This window comes from Aulostomus chinensis, chromosome 9, assembly GCF_037954235.1.
Source record: "Aulostomus chinensis isolate RoL2024-O1b breed Wild chromosome 9, RoL_Achi_v1.0, whole genome shotgun sequence".
Classification (NCBI taxonomy): domain Eukaryota; kingdom Metazoa; phylum Chordata; class Actinopteri; order Syngnathiformes; family Aulostomidae; genus Aulostomus; species Aulostomus chinensis.
In genome coordinates this window covers 22,187,588-22,210,729 of record NC_141328.1, presented here as the reverse complement: position 1 = coordinate 22,210,729, position 23,142 = coordinate 22,187,588, and the positions used below count along the sequence as shown (strand labels likewise).

General features: G+C 42.5%; 1 protein-coding gene across 5 annotated transcripts in view; it reads right to left on the bottom strand.

The window, feature by feature from the left end:
- bsna (bassoon presynaptic cytomatrix protein a) overlaps window positions 1–23,142 on the bottom strand; it is a 134,267-nt gene that overhangs the window by 50,865 nt on the left and 60,260 nt on the right. For all 5 annotated transcript variants that reach the window (XM_086214286.1, XM_086214287.1, XM_086214289.1 and 2 more), the window contains exon 3: window positions 20,301–21,800. In XM_086214286.1, the coding sequence (XP_086070412.1) occupies window positions 20,301–21,800 (1,500 nt within the window). The remainder of the gene's footprint in view (window positions 1–20,300; window positions 21,801–23,142) is intronic.

Sequence of the window (23,142 nt, the reverse complement as noted above, 5' to 3'; positions counted from 1 at the left end):
ATACTTTAAATCAGAGGCTCTTTTTAAAAAAAAACCTTGTTTGAAATCGGCACCGTGGACAGCGGCAGCATGTCCTCAGTCCACCAGCAGGGGGACCGACTGCTACTGTTAATATCAGGGCTGAGTTTCTGATTTACTGTGAGATTATGAGATAGTTGATGATAGTTAAGTGTGTAAAAGAGTGAATGGGGGAGCCTATTTCAAAATCACAAAGGAGATGATACAGAAGGAGAGAAAGGACAGGAGGTGAGGGAGCTTAATAGAGAGAAGGAAGGGTGATGGAGGGGAGAGGGAGCAAGAGAGAGAGAGAGAGAGAGAGAGCAAGATAGTGTAGAGACAGAGAGAGCTGTCGGGGAATACAAACCACGAGCTGCTGGTTGCAGCTGGATTTTTCTAGTCTCTCTCACACTCACGCATGCACGCACGCACACAAACACACACACAGGACATCCAGGGCTGAAAAGCACCAATCAGAGAAGACCATTGCTTTGCTCCGGTTTGTGATGGTGTGTTTTCATTAATTGGGTCCATCCATCCATCCATTTTCTATACCGCTTATCCATTAAGGGTCACAGGGGGCTGGAGCCTATCCCAGCTGACATTGGGTGAGAGGCGGGGTTCACCCTGGACGGGTCACCAGTCCGTCGCAGGGCCATCAGGAGCAATTAGGGGTTCAGCATCTTGCTCAAGGACACTTCAACATGGTCACCGGGGAAAGTGAGGATCAAACCAGCGAAACCTTTCTAGACAACCACTCCACCTCCGAGCCATGCTGCCCCTTCACTGATAGGATGTTGTATCCAATTCCACCTTCATGAAAATGTTCCTGAACAAGATTTTCATTAAAAAGGCTCAAATCAGAATCTTTTCTTCAACCTCAAAAGAGGCTGCTCGCACCAACACTTCCACCACAGCGTGAAAATATCCAATTTGTTTGTCAGTGTGGTTTCATTTGTGCAGAAATGATGTATTTTCCAACGTGGATAGTGAGTGAAAACGAAACATTTCTAACATGTTAACTATATCTTTATTTTGGCAGCCTGGATGTAGCACCTGCACATGGACCAACACACACATTCACAGTGTTGCACTGATCATACATGCACACAGGTCAACTTTGTTCTCTGTCTCTCTCTTCATTTTCTCTTTTCCCCCTTCTTTTTCTTTACATCATGGTACAGTCCAACCCCCCCTTGTTTTCATCTTCTTTAGCCATCCATCATTTTTGCTCTCGTTCTCTTTCCATCACAATTCTGTTCTACATCTCACTCTTGGAGTGAACCATTAGAAAGAACCATTATTGCTCAGATTTTTCATTGGGATAGATGCATGTTGTGTTTGTATTGTGAGTTGTCTGTATGTGTGTGCGTGTGTGTGTGTGTGTGTGTGTGGTGGCTCAAAGCCATCAGAACACGCTGCATGCATACGTAAGGACAAAAATACATACAGGTTTTTTTCCCCCCACACTGCAATTAGTCATCATGTCTCCCACTGAGTGGAGCCGATGAACAACATGCTTGTGACAGAGTTCATTCAGCAGCCCACGCTTGAGTTCCACAAGCACGGAACCCATCTGAGCGTGAACATGTGTAAGTGTCTTCTGAAGTGCTGCTCGAATCCTAATGCAGTTACATGAAAACAAAGACTGCCACCTGGTCAGTCAGAAATCACTTCCTCTGTCAGTCGTGCGTCCCCTTCAGAACAGATATTCTTGTGAATTTATTTTTTACTGGCTCTATCAGTAAATGAGTTGATGTTTTAGTCATTCATGTGACATATTCTTTTTTATGATATGTGTGGGGTCGGATGAAGGTGCCATGATAATTGTACTGTAAAACAGCTTCAAGAGCTCGAGTCTGTAAAAGCTATTGCTAAATCTGTTAAAAGAAACACCTGCTAACAATCCTGAAACCATTTTAAGGAGCACTGTGAATGCCAATAAAGCAACAGATAAGAGAGGAGGAGGCGTGTGTGTGTGTGTGTGTGTGTGTGTGTGTGTGTGTGTGTGTGTGAGTGTGTGAGAGAGAGAGAGAGCGAGAGAGAGTCTGAGAGGGTAGAGGAGAACAGCTGGAAGCAAAGAAGGACAGAGGGATGGATGGAGGAAGTAATGGAGCAGAAACACATCAAGTTTGGGTCTCAGGGCAAGACAGCTAACAGAAAGAAAAAGAAACCCCTGCAAAGAGAAGAGGAATGGCACAGACCGCCTGAGAATCCTCCATTCTAGAACCAGCGGAGGGGAGCTGGAGGAAAATACAGTAAATGGCTCTGCCTGGGTATACCCCCCCCCCCCCATGTTGGTTTCTCTCTCTTTTTCATGAGATCCCTCACTTCTCTCTCTCTCTCTGCTTCATTCTCATCCTGTCAGATTTGCTCTGGGTTTCACAGCTGTGTCATCAAAGTCATTCGCTTGATTTATCTCATTCCTCTGCATTTCAGTCTCTCGCTCTCCACTGCTGTTCACTGCTTTCACATTTAAATAAAATGAGAGACTGTGTCACACATTTTCTTCGCAGGGCAGCATATTAGAATATCAGATGAAAACATGGAAGGATAAAGTGGATTTTCCTCCATACTGCTTGTATAGCTGCATGTGACGTGTTTTCTCTTTTCTAGACGGCTAGCCCAGTGGCTAGAGGCTCATTTCCTGTCTACATTTGGGGAACAGCACATCTGGATCAGACGAGCAAGTGAGCAGATGTGTCAGAGATAGCGGAACTAATAACTGGTAGGCGATAGAGTAGAAATACTTTCTATATACTTTTTGAGCATCTGTAGTTTCTTGATTACTTTTCTACATTTCCCATAAACACATTCATCAAGTTTTATGTTAAAAAAGTTCTTTGTTTAGACATTTTAAAGACATTACACCATCAATTATGTCAAATTGTTGTTGTTGTTTTTTTTACTTTTTATCCTTAAAGAAATCTGAGACAGTAACAGTAACTACTGGTATTGAATTTCCCCCTTTTTTAACCCCCATTAAACAAAACTCAAGAAATGTTAACAATCACTGTAAAAATGGGGAAATTATTAAAACCATTTTTCCATGTTATCCCTGTGCGCTAATACAGACGCTGCGCTATTTTACTGTTAAAAACTTGAACGTCCTCACAAACACGGTGCCAGCAACAAGTATTCTCTCTAATATCTGAAACCAAAATTAATTTTCCACGGGAATAAATCAACAATCATGGCTGTTTGTTGCACTCACTGTTTGCAAACAGCGTGTGTGTGTGTGTGTGTGTGTGTGTGTGTGTGCTCGTGCGTGTCTGTCACTGTCAGGGATGGTCAGCCACATATACAGGATCTGACAGCTGATTGGCAGACGGTCTACCAGCATTTGTCATGGCAACCACAGAGGACATTGTCAGATTGTCAGGGGGAGTCTATTCAGAATCAGGTTTTATTAATTAAATTTGGACTTTTTATCACGCGGCTTCACATTTGCAGCTCTGTGGCTAATTAAAATGTTGAGAATTACGACACTAAGAAGATGGGATATCGCAGGTTAACAGATGTGGATGAACTGCAGACGCTGACAATACCATGAATGGCGCATCTCTTGGAGGCACATCTGTTCCGTCTCAATGTCTTATTCACCTAAGACGTTACAAAAATACTCCAATAAACTACTGCAGTTTTGCAGCTTTTCATCTGACAAAGTGAATAGCGAATTGTGAAAGAAATCTGTAAGAACAATGGCAAAGAGAAGTATTACTAATTTTCTTTCTGATGATATCTTCCAAATTCCATCATGGAATTCAACATTAAGGAAAAGAAACGTAGCCTATTTGTATTTATTATTCCAGCCTGAGTGTTGCTGGTGCTTCCAAACACACGCCGCGACCCTGTAGGAAGAAGATGACATGATTTAAAGCAGAGGAAAGGAGAAAATATAATATAAAAGCGGGAACTGTTTCACTGGACTTGAAGATAATTTCTTGAATATTAATCTTATATTATTAGTAGTAGATGTAGTAGAAGTATGGACCACCTTTCATTTGTTTAACTGGGATTTACAGTCAATTTCTTTAAGGTGCCACGTCAGCTGATGCCTGGTCCTTCCTATGAGACTGGTCAGTCAGCTGACATCTCTCCATCCATTTATCCTGTTTAGGGAAGCTGGAACACAGCACACCCTGGACAGGTTGCCAGTCCCTCACATATAGCAACAGACCTGCATGTTTCTGTTGTGTGGGAAGAAGAAAGAACCCATGCCAGCACTGGGAGAACATGCAAACCCCACACAGAGAGACCTCAGAGAACCCCAGCCAGACATCCAACTCTGCACCACCATGTCTCCCCACTCAGCCACCATCTGGAGAGAATTGTTATAAACGTACTTCAATTACCAACCAGCTCTCTGCAGACACTACTCTCTTCCCTCTAACTGCGTGTGGCAATTAGCGCTGGTGTTTGTTTCCTATGAAGCTCATTTACATGGAAAGGGGACAGATCTTTCTCCAAATGTATGCACATTACCTGATTTAAACATTCAAATAACAAAGGAGGCTCTATTCGCTTTGGCAAGAAGAGCTGGATTTCTCACTTTGGTTTTGGTTTCGCAACTTAGACGATCCTTTTTGAAGCGTGTGCACACGTTAAAGAGGTGCAAAAGCAACTAGAGCTGGGTATCACCACTGACCTCCCGATACGATACGATTTCGATACACTAGGTCCCAAGTAGACACAATTTCCGATACGATTCGATACAATATACAATACGATATTTTAGTTACAATACCAATTTTGCTTTGGTAATGGAAGAGATTCTCAAAGGACTAATGCTGTAACTTCAATTGTAAAAGTAACTCTCTAACCTGCTGCATAATTAAATATTAATATTTACATTGAGAACTGACCATTAAACAATAGTTATACAAAATCGTGCACTTTTTATTTAAATGTATGACTGTCATTCAAAACAAAAGGGCAACTTAGACTTCCACCAACTGTCAGCAGCTCAGCAAGATGACTCGCGGTGTGGCGAGCTTCAATCGCCCGTGTTTGTAAAACGTGGGACATGAGGGACCAGCTACTGGTCTCTGGGTGATGCCTCGTCAAATGGCTCCAGAGATTAGTTGTATTTCCGTTGTACTTTACCTCTACTTTGCACATTTTGCGCACAGCGTTATTTTTGTCAAGTTGGGTTCAGTTTTCTTGCTTCTTAAAGCCGAAGTGCTGCCAGACATCGGCTCTTAAATTTGCCGGAGATTAAAGTTGCGCTTCCGCCATGTTGTTGTTCTCTGATTGGAGGCACATGGCCTGGATCTCGCGAGATCTGATGATCTGACTGCAATAACGTTGCACTAAGCACTAAATTACGCGAGACTGAAGGGGTAAACAAAGACAAAAAAATAAACGGGTAGAATCTAATGCATTTTAAAAGATCGATACTGGGATTTATGTATCGACAGTCTTTCCTAAAAATGTATATCAATAAAATATCGGTATATGGACATTTTTAACCCACCTCTAAAAGCAACACAATCTTTTTTCTAATTTGCCTAAATCAAAGCCATGTTTTTGTTGCTTTAGTAATCGAACAAAAACATGGCTTTATCTCAGTAGCAGTCGGTGAAAGGGCCACCGTGAAATAAGTCATGACTACCAGCTGAAGAAGCTAAGAACAAGCAATGACTCTAACAAGAGTCAATGCACTCGGCGCTTATGAGCTTTAATTTATTCTTTAGGTATCTCTAAGCACCCCACTGTGAGTGAAACAATCTGTCTTAGTTCTACTGCAGAGTGGAAATGAAGGATTCAGGCAATAAATGGAGTAATTTCTTACACAGGAACAATTCTTAAGCGCCTTCTGCTTTGTCAGAGATGTTCTGGAACTGATTTATCACCTTGTGAGATGGATTTGTAAAAAGATCATTTGGTATCCTTTTATACAGCCACAGCAACAGTCTACCGCTGATTGGTTGTTTTATAAAACATGCAACAATAGTAAGAGACGCTCAGGAAGACAGAGGCGGATCGGTAAAGGAAAGAAAAGATGACTTACGAACACCTGCAAAAAACAGGACAAAGGCTTGAAAAGGAACCAGAATCTGGTGGAGGAGGAGCATTTTGCTTTCACACGTTCTAAGATTTGGCTTGATTTTTTTTTTTTTTTTTACCTTTAAATTTTTTTTTTTTCATTTCAGTCAGAGCAAAAGGAACATTGATTTCTTATGAGTTTGTAACAAATCCAGGGCAGCTGCAAGAAAAGCGCGCGCACACACACACACACACACACACACACACACACACACACACACACACACACACACACACACACACCTTCAGCTTCAACTGACAAGCCGGGGAACATTTGAAACATCCTCTCCAGCTGTGAAAGGTCAGTTTGCACCAGCAGAATCTTCATCTTCACCATCACCAAACATCGATTTAACCCGTCAACTCACAGTTGACTGAGCTAAATCCGGGGCTTATCTTTGACCTCAGCCTATAATACATGTACAGTTGCTTCTTTGCTCTATTCCCTTCTTGGGAGAGAGAGAAAGACTCTGGATCTGCCTAAAAAGATGCTGTATCAATAAAGTTTACTAAATCAATGGATAAAAATGTCTGCTTCACAGCTTCTCAATAAAATAAGAGGTGGGCCGGTTTACTTGCAATTGAGTCTTTCTTGAGAGGGTGAATGATAAACATGTGACCACACGCCTCCACTTTTCGCACCCACACATACATACACACACTTACACATACACACAAACACACTCACACATGCACGCACGCGTACTGTGTTCGGATAAAAGGCGCTTCGACATGAAAGAAGGTACAAAAAAAAAGATGAGATGTGTGTGTCTGACTCATTCACACTTTCCCATTCAATACATGGTGTGAGTCATAAATGTGTGTGTGTGTGTGTGTGTGTGTGTGTTTGTGTGTGTGTTCGCCCTTTCATGATATTGGGGCATGTTGCTATACAATCCTTCTGTTATACACAAACACAAATGCACAAGTCAAATCCTGAGTCACTCATATTGAAGGCTTAAATATGATGTGTGTGTGTGTGTGTGTGTGTGTGTGTGTGTGTGTGAGTGAGATAACATGTTAAGGACAGACAGATCAATGTGTTTGTCTTTGATATGAAAACATCAGAACCCTGGGAGAGAGAATTGTGTTTGTAGAGAGACATAAGAGAAGAGAAGATGCTTTTTACTTCAGTCCGTACACCACCGCAGTGCAGTAAGTCGCTTCAAGTTACAGCGGCTGCCAAGATTCCCGCAGAGCTCGTATGTTGCTCCAACAACTGTCTGCCTCGTTCAGAGATCAGAAAATCAGAGATCCTGTCTTCCGTGTTTGTTTGGTTTTTTTTTATTATTTGTCCCTGGTATTGTACACGGAAAGTTCAGGGACAAGTCAAACCTGAAAAGGTGAAGTGGAAAATTAAAGAAGGCGAAATCCAATTTGAAAGAAAAAGTCTCTCAGAGAGAGAAAAAGACGCCCTCTACCAAGGAGAGTGTCAGAAGTCCGTGGAGTACTGTTCTATATTAGAATACATTTTAGTAAAGTCAAGTCAATTTTATTTGTATCGCGCCAACTCACAACAAAAGTTATCCCCTGACACTTTACAGGTAGAGCAGGTCTCGTACCTCACTCCTTCAATGAATCTACACCCAAAAATTCTCCATCAGCAAGCACATCCTGCAACCGCGACGGCGAAAACCTTCCTTTTAACAGGCAGGAACGTCGAGCAGATCCAGGCTCAATGGGGACGGCCTTATGCTTTGACCGGTTGGGGGGAAAGAGAGCAGGGCAGAGACAAAGACAGATAATGGAGGAAGACAGAACCAAAGAAAGGGACAGAGATAAAGAGAGAGAGAAAGGGAAGAGACTGATGGACAGAGGGGGACGTGAGCAGGTGGGGCTACGGGTGGCAGCTTGAGCCTCGATTTTAGCCGTACAGATATCACATAACAACTTTTTGCAAGATCAACCACAAAACTCTAGGCGAGAAAATGACAGCATGAAAAAACACTATTAACCAAATACCGTAATAGATGTAAAAGACAGTCTTCAGAATTCAGGAACTACAATTTGCTGTGGTTGAGAACTTTCATGATGTGATAAACCAGAAAGAATATTTCAAGGTTGTTCAGATTTTTTGTTCAAGCTGGTTGTTGGCTTTTGCGCTGAGGTTTCATTATTTCTTTCCTTTTTTTTAATCAATCAATGGTTTTATTTGGTGATTCTAGAACTGAGACCACCGAATAGGAAAATATCTTCATTGAAAGTGGAATAAACTGAGATTGTTTTACACGCAAATGATTAAGTGACTGTCTGTATTCATTAAAATCACACACACGTTTCTATAAAAAAGATGGCAAAGTGTAAAAACAACTTAAATCTGACAGCGAGCCAGTCTGTATTTATATCTGTGTATTTGTACGGCCTGCATGTATTCCTGCCACCACCTTTTTTGACCTACCAGTCCCCTTTGCGCCTGAGCCGTCCTGCACCCCGACACCTATTAAAAACTCTCTGTTTCCTGCTCAGGCACAAACACTCACGTCAGGCACGAGGCTCCCCTCCCAAACACTCTCAGTTCTAGTATGTTTTTCCCACCATCTCATGTGTGCCCTCAGGCTTCGTCTTCTTGTAAAACACAGCTCATCGTGTTTTCCCATCACGAGCAATCGGGAATGCTGTTATGAACTAAAGTGTATACACTCCGGGTCTCCAATTGCACCTCTTCCTCTGTGGTTTTTGATGTGCGCTCAGCCTCATTTTGACTCACCAGGCACATAAGACGCTCGAACCACTTTGAGCCCAGCAGTGATCGGCTTCTCCTCCATTTTGGTTTTTCGGAGTCTTTTTTTTCTTCTTCTCAGTGTCAGTGGTGATGTTTCATGGTTTGTAAATCTAGTGATGGATGCGCCCTTCCACTCCACAGCAACAGTTTTAGGTCCTGAGGTTTATAATCGGACAAATTTATAAAGTATTCTGCTTCGAGTGTGATGTCAAGAGACTATACAAGCTGTTTTTCTATGGTTTTGTTTATTCATTTATTCATCAAGCCAGAATACAATTATCAATGCATAAAGACAAGTTGTTCAGTGACCTCCAGGAGTCTGATAAGAACAATAATATATTTTCAGAATGAGCCACAATTACCAGAAATGTCTGAGATCTGTCACGACTTTTAATAGTTCGCACTGATTCATCATTTTGTGTACATTTTATGATATTTATAAAACAATTTTCAGTCACTTTATTTTAAATTTGACTTGTATCAATGGGAGAAAACAGCAGTTGTAACCCTCAAAGTAACCATGTAAGCTTGGAGGTACACTCCAAAGCCAAAACTATGTGAATGCTTTATTTTACATATTTTTTGTCAAGGATTTTCCTCTCATGCTTTACGCTTAACCCCTCCATTTCAAGGAAGAGGAATTAATGCACTGGATTTCAAACAAACAATCACGAGTTTCCAACATGGCGGCGGCAATGTGGGGGATTTTACGACTTCAACAATACTCTCATGTACAAATACAGAGAAGGTACCTTTTAAAACGCTTCAAATTTTGAAAAATTGGAAATATAAGGAAGAACTTCACATATCAGATGCTGAATGGGAGCAACTCCCTGAAGACACGTCTTTCCCGTTCATAGCGGCATGGTGTGGTAGGTTTGGAGTATTCTGTGATTATATATGAGTGGAGAACAAGAATCCACACATCTGTATTCTCTGTGGAGGCGTATGTGAATGTGCCAGTGTGTTCTGAGGTGTGGGCGCTGCTAGCGTTACTCGTTTAGCTATTTGTTTCAGTCAACATTCCTAAAGTAACAAACGGGAAACAAGAATACAAGTGAATAAATGTTCTCAAGACACATCAAGCTCTATTCTTTTTCTTTGTAACCAGCTCAGAGTGTTTTTTTTTTTAATTCATGACAATAACTGCAACTTCAGTTCAGGCAAATTTAAGGTGGAGCAAAAGTTAAGGTGGACTGCTGCTCTCATTTAGTGACAACCGTGTTTTGCTTTTTGGCTCTGCATTGATCCACGTGGCAACGCTGTTCTCAATAACCGTTTCAGCACCGAAGCACTTTAGTTTGCCTAATCCCGGATTTCAGACTTGAGTATCTTTTACAGCGGCGGGGGTACAGTGTTTAAAGCAAACGTCAGCTTTGGTTTCTGTAATGCTCTCTTCTCAGGATTAGCTGTTACATCTCAGCACAATTTACAGGTCCCTGTTAGTTTTCAGCCAGTAAGAAGCAGGGGCCATGAAACTTCCTCTTCTGTAATTAAGCAAACTGGCTTACAAGTTTAAATCAATCCAATCCAGTGTTTAGGATCTATCAGCTGAGTCTCAGTCTGTAACCTGGGGAGAGATCTCCTCCCTAAGGTGTAGGACTGGGCAGAGACATGTCTATTCCATTATCCAGTCACTCCTGCATTGTCCCAACCAATGTCATCACTGTCCATTAGAGTGTTGTTCATTAATTTTACATTGGTAGTAAATTTAAGTACTGAAAACTGATCTACAATCAGATTTTCAACCCAAGGCTGAATTGCTGCAATGATTTAATCACATGAAGGTGGAGACACACAAGCAAGCTGGACACCGGCAGCAGCAGCAAGTGGATGTTGAGAAGCCAGCAAGCAATCAACCTACTGTATAGAGGCTAGATCAGCTCTGATGGTAATGATGACAATACTAATGGCCTCCTTCGAGTCCTCCACCTCCTTTAAAATGATATATTAAATTCATTTTCAGCCCAGATGTCACCTCCACCCTTTTGTTGCACCAAACCTTCTGAAATTAATGTCAGTCACTGAGTAGTTTGTCCTCCCTCCATTTACAATCATTTGGTTGTTCTGTCAGCTTTAGATGACGAAAAGTTGTGTTCATAAATGCAAAAATATACCAGCTTCCAGGGACCAGCTTCCAGGGACCCCCCACGTGGAGCGCTTTTATGTCTCCGCCAATGTCAAAATCAAACCCAGGCCCTTGTATCCTCCCCAGTGAAGTGGCAGTTAAAGATTCGTCTATGTACTTCAGCGAGTTTGGTCCCTAGGAGGGATTTCCCACTTCACTTTAGCGGCATCTTCACCTTTAAGTTTTAAAATCACACATTCTGATCCTGTGGGATTCTCTTTGTGTGTGTGTGTGAGGGGGAGAGAGAGAGAGAGAGAGAGAGAGAAGGGTGCAGTTAATCAGCTGCGTCGCCCAGGGTGGGGAACAGCTCTCCTCACTGACCCATTTAAAGCTAACATGGTGGAGAGAGAAATGAAAGTAGGGCAGGAAAAATACTGAACATAAAGATACTGCAGGCACGCGCGCGCACACACACGCACGCACGCACACACACACACACACACCTATCTCTCTGACATCCTTAAGATCTACTGCCTCTCTGTCCCTCACACATTACATCTTTATGTCAAAGTGTCTTCACCTAAGTGCCTTACTGCCCTCAAGCGATCATAAACTGGCAGCATCTCTCTTGTATCGAGGTGTTTTTCTTCCCAAATTCAACCTTTATAGTGGAGACATAGTAGCTTCTGTTCAGTATCAGTGTGTATCATGCTACATTCTCTACAAGAGGCGCCATCTGACGGTCCCCAGGAGGCCCATTCTGCTTCTTTAATGGTTCTGACAAAAGCACACCTATACGGACTGACTCCATGAGGTACAGTAACATGCACAAACACTGGGACACTCACAGAATAAAAAGGGAAACCCTCCTTCGCCTTTGTAATTCTATTTTAATGAGAAGATAACAAGTTGCGGTGATGTGCAGGTGAGGTTCTTTTCAATATTGAGCTGTAAAGTAGCAGTGCGACACATCTCTCAGTAAATGAAGTTTAATTTAAGAAGTTTCTGCTCCTCTGTGTACACTGAAAGAGCCACCGGCTAGATGACGACTTCATGTTTATCTAAAACTATGAGCAGAGGATCTTCTCACCTGCAGTCCTAAAACATTTCGTCACGTTACACATCCTCTCCTTGCAAATGTCTTCCGACAGCCTCCCCCTCACCGGGGCCCCTCCCTACACATTTGTGTCAACTAAAGTGGACACAAGCACATAGGTGAACATAAGAAAACCAAAAAAAGTCTGCTGCAATAAACAATATATCAAAACACATGTCTCTGCTTTTAATATTCTTTTGATAAGCTTTTACATCTGCAGCGTGAATCTTTATTTCTTTCACGCTGGAAAGCTTTCTTTACTTCCACACAGTGTCACCGCGTAGACTAGGATTCAGTCAAACTCAAACGCAAACTTTCTGATCCAACTTTTCAGTGTAACTTCGTGAGCCTGTTTTTTAAGAGTGAACACTGGACTGTGCTTGAGGATGGAGGCAATTTAGAGTATAATTCATGTGTACTCGTGGTACTCAAATGTATAAGTGCACACGGACTCAATTACAAAATACTGAGAATGATATTCCAATATCCGATCCCTTGATTTGGGCGAGTATCAGGCCAGGACTGGTACCAAGTATTGAATCCAGACATCTTTAGTTTCTCACCTCAATACTGACAGGTTTTTTTGTTTTGGTTTTTTTGCTTATAATCTGAAAAAATAAGCTGCAAAGGTGCCTGTTGGTACTTGAGGAGCAACAAATACTGCAATATGTCCAGCACTTCACTTTCTGTGTGTCCTGTAAGCTGTATTTATGGGAACCAGAACTAAAGCGGTGGTGGTTGTGGTGGTGGTGTGTGTGTGTGTGTGTGTGTGTGTGTGTGTGTGTGTGTGTGTGTGTTTGTCTGTGTCCTTTATAGCAAACTCTTTGATTCAAGCAGAAGTTTTTATTGTGTGGATTTGTTAGCGTAGTGCTCCATCTCTGCTATTTGTTTTTCTCAGAGACTTTCGTCTCGTTTCTCTGCTCCCATTCTCTCATAACTGTTGGTGTGAGTATACGAGCTGCACTAGACACCAGGTAAAACGAGGACGAGGGAGAGAGAGAAAGAAAGAGAGAGAGAGAGAAAATCTTACAGGGAGGGCAGACTGGATGGAGAGATGAGTGGATGAAAGAGCGGGGGAGCTTAGGCTGATGGATGGATAAGGATTTAAAAAGAAAAAGAAGGATCAAGTGAGGAAGATCGAGCAACTGAAGGAAGAGAGGAATCTGAGGCTGGCGGGAGAGGAGGGAAGACACAAAAACAGTGGACAAATTTGAGAGGAGAGGAAGAGAATAAGCTGCCTGTGTGTGGGCGTGTTTGTGTGTGTGTGTGTGTGTGTGTGGGTGGGTGGGTGTTTGACAGAGAGATTCACAGTGCAACCTCAGACGACCTCATCAGAGAGGCTCAATTAATAGATATCAAAAGTTCAAAGTATCGAAGTTTTTACAGCAAATACAATAATTTAGTCAAACTGAAAGAAATACAAAATTTTTTTCTTGGTTTCCGTCACCGAAGTGTAAATGAGAAGCAGACAGTCTCTTGTTACAGTCTTCAGTTTCATCACACTTTCATAAACACCCCCAACATGGTACTAACCCCTCTTGCCTGACTAGTTAAAGTCCCATAAAACAAGCGCGCCGCCGCAGGATACGTCATCAGCAGGTATTTAAAGACCCGACTGTGAGGAGTCAAGTTTGCACGCGATGTACAGACGTCATTCACCAAAAAAGAATTCGAAAAAAAAACTGACACAGAGCACTTCAAGAGTTTGAAGGCTGCATGTGAGGCGAAGTTGGTCTATGAGATACGACAGTTGACAATAAAATAGCAGACTGAAATAAAAGACAGAAATACATTGTAACACTGAAAAAATGTATACTATTTTTTTGCTTTGTGCTTTTGTTTGCAAAAAAAAAAAAAGCTCCAATAAGCTCTTGGTCCTGCAGTCTTTCTTTACACAACTTTTTTAAACCTCAGTCAATAAAGACACTGCGTAATATTTCTGAGGGCAATAGTTCAAGGTAATAATGTTGCTGTCAAACAGACAGTCCTAAAAATAAATAGAAGATTTTTGGCCTTTTTGGGATGATAATGTCAAAATGTTGCCTTGGAGCTTCCTAAGTGCATCTTGTCTGAGGGTTTTTTTTCTTAAAAAGTGAATTTTATGAGAGCTGGAGGAAAGGTAGATGAAATGAAAGACAAGGTTTCTTAAAGATGTGTTGAATAAAGAATTAAAGGAGAAATTTAACAGCGAGAGAACAAGAAATGGAAGAGGTGTAAAAAAAAAAAATGTAGGCGGACTGTGTTTTCAGAAGGTTGCCAGTTTGAATCCCTCGTGGGAAAATTATGGGTGGGAGAGAGGACGAGGGAGGGGAGGGGGAAAAAAAAGCAGAGGACAAGATGAAAGGAACAGATGGAGAGGAGGCGGGTGGACGGAGGTGAGGAGAGGAGGAGGAAGAGGAGGAGAAGGAGGAGAGGATGGCGGGTCCTTGTATTATTAATTGTAGCGAGATGTCCTGATGTGCTGGAGCGAACCGTCGGTCCATTAGGAGCTCGTTCATGCTGCTGCTCTCGTCCTCTATTTTTGTTTCTGATTTGTTTCCAAATACAGAAGCATGACTCACTCAGTCCTCGCTTCCTTCTCTTGAATCCTCTCTCCTCGTTTCAAAGCTCTTGAAACTCTTCAGGAGATTTTTCTTTTTAAATTTAATATGCAGTATCTTTAAACTCCACCTCAAAATACGGTTGCTAAACATTTTCAACATGGCAGCATAATCAGTCTTCCTTGAAAGAGCCATGAATAGTCATGAGGGAGAGAGTCCTTCTTTTTTTTTGCATTGATTGGTGGTTTCATCATTTTTGCATATTTATATTTCTATAATTTGAAGAATAACACTCATCTTTCTAAAACGTCTTAGCCGCAGTTAGAGCGCAACAGCAGGAAACAGAGCCGTGAAGAGAGAAAATGATAATTAGTTTGATTTTCTGCACATTCACCATCACATATGTGACACAATATAGTCACAAAAATCTTAATTATATGAAAAAATGAAGAACAAAATAAAAACTCGCTCAAATTCTTTTAAGAGTGTTTTTTGCAAATGATTCATTTATCATAACCTATCGACCATACAAATTATATGCAAATGACAGATGCCACACATGCAAACAACTACACGAAACATTGATACGTACGTGTGTGTGTGTGTGTGTGTGTGTGTGTGTGTGTGTGTGTGTGTGAGTGACATCTGCTTGTCTGTGCTATTTTCAGATGCATCCATGGCATCAACATTCACACTGTGGAAATTGTCCTGACACAAACACAAGCATGTACTCACTCTCTCTCTCACACACACACACACACAGCACACACACACACACACACACGTGCGCCAACCAGATTACATACATTACACCCACATGTGCACATTATGTTCACTATAGGACACTAGTCACCTCATAATTACACACTCACATGAACACACACACAAACACAAACATACGCACACTCTCACACACACACACACACACACACACACACACACACACTTTGAACTTCTCTGTTTTAGAATTAGAAATGGTTTGGATTGAAAAAAATGCAAATTAATTCTATTCAAAAACAAACTTTGAAGATTTGCAGTCCAGTCATTGCATTCCTTTCTTTAGTGGTGGCTAAATGTCACACACAGTTTATTGAACATTATGCAGCTCCCGTTTTCTTTCTTCAATCAAATGTTCCATTATTTCCTCTGCTGTGCCTTGGGTGTCAATCAAGTCAAAGATAGTTATCTTTACATTCATTTTTCTCAGAGAAAGCTGGGACACCGATGAGTCAAGACAAGAAAGCGGCGAGATGAGAGACTAAATACGAAGGGAAAGACGAGGAAAAAGCAAACGTTTTACATAAAATAAAATCGACTCTTCTACATTTCTCCATGACTTCTAATGACCCTCATAGTGAACACTCAGATCTATCTGTCACTCATGTACGCACACAGAAACTCGCTGAAGTAGCCATGTTAACCTCTGGGTATATTTGCCTGAGGCAGATCCGTGTGGAAGCGTGACAGTAACAACGCTTCATTACGACGGTGGCGATGGCAGCAGCCTGTGAGACGCATGGAAGCTGCACTACATGTCGTAGTGGTAACGCGTGTCACGTACGATAACATACATGCAGGCCCTGTTCATGTTGACCTCTTGGCCAAGTCGCTTTTGAAAATGAATTTGAGGTGTGATCGTGTCCATGCGGGAAAATCAGAATCAGGAGCCGATGATGATGTCCTTCACAAGTCAGCTGCCTTCGCACAGAAATTTGATATCCAATCCAGATTCTGTTCCATTTCTGGTGCTGCACCACCAGACAATAACGTACCGTGAGACGCACCACCGATTTATACGAACAGTTGAAATACATTTCCTCTGGAATGCGTTTAATTGATTTATTCTGTGTACACACTTTACTCTTTTTAATAATGTGAAGTACTTCGTGGTTTACTATGATTTATATCATGCAACTGTAAACATACTAATAATATGACAGGAAAAAAGGAGTTGTGGTATTGGAATCAGATGTGTATTTGAAGTGGATCAGACCTTTAGCAGAAAGAAAGAAAAAACATGGAAAAGTAGAAATGCAAACATTGGGGAAACACCTACTAGGCTGTTGGTCAAGTTAAATCAATTCTGATCTGCAAAATACTCCATGAAGGAGTCCTTACACTGTAAAAATGACTGACATTAGGTTTAACAAATGCAGTATTTGAACAGCATCACAACATGGGGCGGTGGTAGCGCTAAGCTAGACTGTTTGAATCATTCATATGCACTTTAAACAAAGTCCTTGGTTTCAGCAGTTGTCAAGGTGGCCAACAGCATCCTTACATTCCTATGCCCCCCCCCCCCCCCCCCCCACACACACACACACATAGCTTTGGCCCACTTCTTAATGCGTTGTACCCTATTTCAACCACAAGCTGTCACTGATGTGCAGTCACACACACACACAAATGCAAAGCACGCACACACACACACACACACACACACACACACACACACACACACACACACATTTCAGGTGGAGAGGGTGCAGCAATCCTAATAATTCTTTTGACAGCAGTAATGACAGCTGTGAAAGCCTGAATGACAGACTGGACAGAGGAATGGCCTCATTCACTCATTCAATAACACCTGCTTAAACTGCGTGCGTGTGTGTGTGTGTGTGTGTGTGTGTGTGTGTGTGTGTGTGTGTTAATGCATGCGTGCATCATTAAGAGCAAGAGGATCTGACTACGCAGTGCGCACATATTTCTTCAATGTATATAAAAAGTAGCTCGATTTAACACCGTTATCATTGTCCCTTATTGTTCCTTCATTGTTTACGATTTCCATAAAAACAAGAAGACTTAAGAAACGACAAGAAAGTTTACGATGAAAGGAAGCAGAGCTGTAGGAAGACAGAAAGAAGGGAGGAAATGTCCGAAGGTGATAGAGGGCCGAATCACCAGATAAGAGGATGGTGTAAATTATAGTGTCACACAGTTATAAAAGGTGACAAATGAAGGGATGAAGAAACGACGAAAGGAGAAGTCAGGAGTTAAAGGATAAACCCAGTGACTTTTTTACTTTTCTCTGTTGGGAGACACTGCCACCCCGTACATATTTAATCTCTCCTTCTATTTATACTTTAAAAAACCTGGACTAAATTATGGATAAATCAAGTGAGCGCTACCCTCCGTGCTATCACACGGCGTTCTTGTCTTTTCAAACACAACCAGTCATCTGCACTGCCGGCTCAGACACATTCATATTTCAGTACAGACGCACGGTTGTATGCACTCCTGACGGATGACGGGACTCATCTTTTCAAGCATTTTAATAGACTTAAAATTAATAACAATAATAATGCTTCTGGTAAGTAAGCTACAAATATATCTTGCCGTCACAGTTTAGCATTTTTTTCTTAGTAAAGAAAATGTATCTACAGGCTCAAATAATTACAATTCTTCCTCTTACTGTGTACAAAAGTCAATTTCCTGACTTAAAGCGGCACTTATTGAAGGAAAGTTTAAGTCAACGAGTTTCTGAAGAACACTGGAGTTTTGAAATGCATCTGCTCACATAGCCGCTCTTTGCATATTCTCATGAAAACGTTTCTATGATATCCTGCAAAAAACACTTATGCAAAACACGGCAACATATTCAATATGTTGTGAAAACGACATTCATTTCATATTTTGTGAAAATCCAATATTACAAGATAGTTGTGACAAGGCTGTGGTTAAGTTCTGGTTGAATTCCCCCCAAATTATCTACAACATTAACTATCTCTCCTTCATCTGTTTTATACTCAAGCGAATGGTGCGTATCCCAGATTCACTGTGTCATTATCTTCTCTCTAATTTACTAACAGGATTTTTATTGGTGGTTTTATATCGTCTCTTCCACCTGTCAAACTTTTTGTTATGTTTCCTTCACTCCGTCTTCAAGAGTCTTTAACCCAGCAGGCATCCCCTCCACCAAACATACACTTGACAAAACATGCCCTGCTTTGATCTGTGTGTGTGTGTGTGTGTGTGTGTGTGTGTGTGTGTGTGTGTGTGTGTGTGTGTGTGTGTGTGTGTGTGCCTGACAGTCTTAATGGCCGTGGTTTCTCATGGTCTAAAACACATGTTGACCCATTCTTTTTGCTCTGTGAGTGTGAGTTTGCCAGTGTACTGTACACACTAGTTGTGGTTATATATAACCCTGCTATGCATTATCTCTGGGTCCATCTTGAGGCAGAGACACAGTACAGTACAATAAACAACTGTACTTCCCGAAGACCCTGAAGGCATCATGTTGGCTCAAAGTAAATATAACACAAGTCATCTGCTTGCCTCACTGACTGACACCCTGGCCTGCTCGTTTTCACTCTGTCTTGTCTTTCATTCCTCCGTGAATTCTGTGCATCTTTCCACCCTTTGATCCACACTACCTTTCCTCCTTTTGCCTGAATGTTCCTCCTTTTTCTTGTCATTGTGTGCCACCTGTAGTTTTTTCCTTCACCGCAGCCTTATTTTCTTCATCGGTTTTTGCTCTTTGGTCCCTCCCAACTGAACTAAATGCTCAACACCTGAACTTGCCTTTCAAACCTATTTCCCTTCCGTCTAACATATTTTGTATTTCCGATCATCCTCTCTTTCTTTCTGTTTCTGTTGCCTTCTGTCGTTTGGATCGATAAAGGGCGGGAGAGAATTCTGTTGGCCTTGACTCTTGTTCCAACTCTACCCACAGCAGCACCCCTTTGAAGAAAATAAAGAGAAGTGTAACTGCGGAGAATTCCGCTTCTCTCAAAACGTCATTTTCAAACGTTCTCCACCTTTTTGGCCTCACGTTGTGTACTACTTTCATGGTTAATTCTTTTCTGTTCTTTCTGTCTGATGGCTTTTAAACTCTAAAGGTTTTCTTCATCGATTGCTGTTCCTGCTGTACCTCGTTGTATTTCCAGCTCTCGCTTTACGTCACACATCAGCTTTCCTTCTCCTTCATGAAGAAAAAAGAAGCTAATTTTGTCTTGAATGAGGTTTTTAAAAGGCCTCATCCATTTAATCAAATCAAGAGGGTCATGAGACTTACAAAGCAGAATGTAAAATGATCTGATTGACTCTGTGTTTGGAGATTTGAACCACACATGATATGCCATATGCTTTCTTGAATGTTGTTATTCCAGTACCTATCTAGTGTAAAGCAGTACATACTGTAGCAGCTGCAACAACTCACACCAGAAAAAAATGTCCCTTTGTGGTTGTAGTGAAGATGTATTGCCTGACAGTCCAATGTCCTGCTGAGCTACAACCCTGGATTAGTAACGACACTCTAATTAACTGTGTTAGCATGCAAGTATCCATCAGCTCACACAGCGCAAGTGCTCAAATCATTCTGACCAATTAAATCTGCATATTAACTTAACAGCAACATTCATTTTTGGATAAAAATGATATTCTGATTAAATTGAGAGCTGATCTTATGGAATAGTGTCAGTTGACATTTCTTTCAATCAGACGTGAAACTGAAACCAAGGATGAACAAAAAAAATTAACTGAAGCTTATTTTGATCTGAGCTCCTGGCTGCTGTGTAGGCTTATATAAAATTAGAAGTGACAGGCAGCTATTTGTTATGGTTACATATATATATATATATATAAAAACATGGACCATGAAAACGTATAAGCCAGGAGAGAAGAAAGCAAATTCCTCAAAGGTTCAGGTGTAGCAGAAGTGAAGCAGTAAAGAGGTAGAGAGGAATTAATTTTCTGTGTACGCAGAATGATGCCTTTTGTGTGGGAAAATGGGTGAGTGGGTTCAGACAATATGATGTTTGCTTGTTGATATTCAGATACCTATGCATCTATGAGAGATAGTACCATATGAATAGGTATTTGTTCTCTTACCTCCACCAGATGCGGCGTGGGGTTGAAACCACACAGGTTACACACTTGACTCTGGCACTGTGTACAGGAGTTATAGTTGGGTGGGTCCGAACTGCCGATGTTCAGCTCAGTTTTACAAAGTGGACAGTTCACTTTGGGCTTTGCAGGCTCTGGAGGAGGTACAGGAGCTGCAACAGGCTCATGCTTCTGCTGCACATTCTGCACATGTGCAGGTGAGTGCTGATGTTGTTGTCCTTGCGGTTGATGTGATGCCTTTTGATGATGTGCAGGAGACGGAGGCATCCCTTGTTGATGGGGTAGGCTCTGCTGCTGTTGCTTCTGGGTTGGCGCATGTGGACCACCTGATTGAGAACCTATGACTTGGCTTGGCGCATGAGGACCCCCCATTTGAGTAGAAGCATGAGGGCCCCCCATTTGAGTTGGAGCATGGGGACCCCCCATTTGGCTTGGTGGATAAGATCCTCCCATTTGGCTTGGTACATGAGGACCACCCATTTGAGTCGGCGCATGAGTGCTCCCCATCCCAAATGGTTTGGCACCAGGTGCCCCTTGCTGCTGTTGTTGCCTGTTGTCCGGAGTTGCATTACTGAACACCACCTTGCCTCGTGCAGGGCTGGGCTGGGTGGAGGCCGTGGGTAGAGGGTCAACATTGATAAGGGTACTAGCCTGATTGAGCAGCGATGCCCCAAAGCCAAACAGCTTAGTAAGGCCGTCCTGGGCAGGAGGGGCTTGAGGCTTATGGGCTGGGGAGGAGCCGGCGCTTCGAGTCTGGTCATGATGCCGTGCCATGGACTGGTGCATCGGAGACCCTCGACCCAGATCTGGTTGGGAAGGTGCTTTGGTCAAGCCAGGGAGGGGCACTGCACCAGGGTGGGGAATCCTTGGACCCCCAGGTTGACTTTGGCCTCCTGTCCCAGGAGCTCCTGGTCCTCTCTGGGTGTCAGACCTCATCCCCTGATAAGAGGGCCCTGTCTGACTTTGGGGGCCGCCAGGGGTTGGGTGTCTCTGTAAGCCTGAGGAGGTATGAGGCTGAGTCTGGGGACCTTGGTGGGATAGAGGGTAAGCTTGGGGCTGAGACTGTGGATACTGTTGGGTCTGAGGGTATGGCTGTGGCTGAGACTGGGGATACTGCTGAGTCTGAGGGTACGGCTGGGTCTGGGGGTATGGCTGGGGCTGGGATTGGGGATACTGCTGGGACTGGGGGTAGGGCTGGGACTGGGGATACTGCTGGGACTGGCTGTAGGGTTGAGACTGGCCGTAAGGTTGCGATTGAGGATGCTGCTGCTGTTGCCGCTGGGTGGCCTGGCTCTGGGCCAAAGGTTTGGGCTGTGCTGCTGCCGTCAGCTGTGCTGGCTGAGCTGCAGGCTGCTGAGGCTGGACGATGGGTTTGGCTTGGTGGGACGGAGAGTGAATCTGCTGTTGGCTTTTAGAGCGAGGCGTGGTCATATCAATGCCAAGGGCTCTCTGCATCTGACAATTCAGACACAGCCATTCCTGGACCTGCAAGCAGAATAGAGAGCAGTCAGGTTAGCTTATTAAATCCTCTTTGATGAATATCTCCCCTAAGTACAAAAAGTTAAAATATATTTTAGATTGTTAATTCCAGCTCAACACTGTATGTGGTAAAAGACATTTTATGTTTGTACCAAAGTTTAAACCTAATCCGCACATTGCATTTTCCAAGAGGACATTGGGTTAGCAAGGTTAAAGAGTCATCGCAACAGGAAAAAGAAAAATGATTCTCTACAAAGGTAGAGGACAGTGGTGAGGACAGTACAGATATAAAACATCATAATCATTTCTACAGTTTTCCCTTTCAGGGCTGATTGTTCCTGATTAGTTTAAATATCATGGCTGACTTGGACAAGATGCACCAGTTTCTCTTATTATCTAAACCACATGGACAATGTATTCATTCATTCGACTGCAAAGCCACAGAGAATGAGAAAGAAAGTGCATTTGGATGGATACACTAAGAATATGGTCCCCTGTCCTTCCCATGAGCAACAAAAGAGCAGAGAGAATAGTTGTAATCAACCAGAAATAGAAAGAGAGACATAAATCAACCATAAATTGACTGCGGCGCTGAGAGATTGCCAAGCTGAAACCGCAACCAGAGTGAAAAGAATTACAGTGCATCTCTTCCAGACACTAACATAAATCCACATGGTAGACAGGTATCTGCACGCGCGCGCACACACACACACACACACACACACACACACACACGCACACACACACACACACACACACACACACCAAATGGATAAACACATGTGAGACACAAACAGACATCATGAGAATGAAACCCCAGCATCTTAAAATAAACCATCACCCCTCCTCATGCTCTTCTCCTGTCTTCCTCTTCCTCCAGAAGCGAGCTGATACTCCCTCGTGTCCGGACCTTGCTTCGCTCTCTAATATCTGCAAAAAAACAGCAGCTTGCCTCTGAACTGTGTCAACCAGCTCTTGTCCTGTCTGTCCTTCTGTAGCTTTGCATCCACCACCATGACACAGCTTCCATAAATATTGCTATATTATCCTCTCTGCATCCAGAGGAAAGACAGTAAATCTCTTCACGTTGCTCCCATCCCCTTTCGTTCCCACAATGCAATGCGCAAGCGTACAGTACTGTATCACCCCTCCCGCTACCCTCTGAATCCCCCCTAATGTTTTTTGCGAGGTGCTTCAGGACAAGCTCTCCTTAAATTTGAGGGGGAAATGTGGAGCACATAGAGTGAGAAAATGTCTTCATCTTAGCCAAACTAAGCATTTCCTTCCACTGTTCTCTCCCAGCCTGCTTTGCTGTCTGGCATCTTCTAGCTTGACAGAATCACTGATC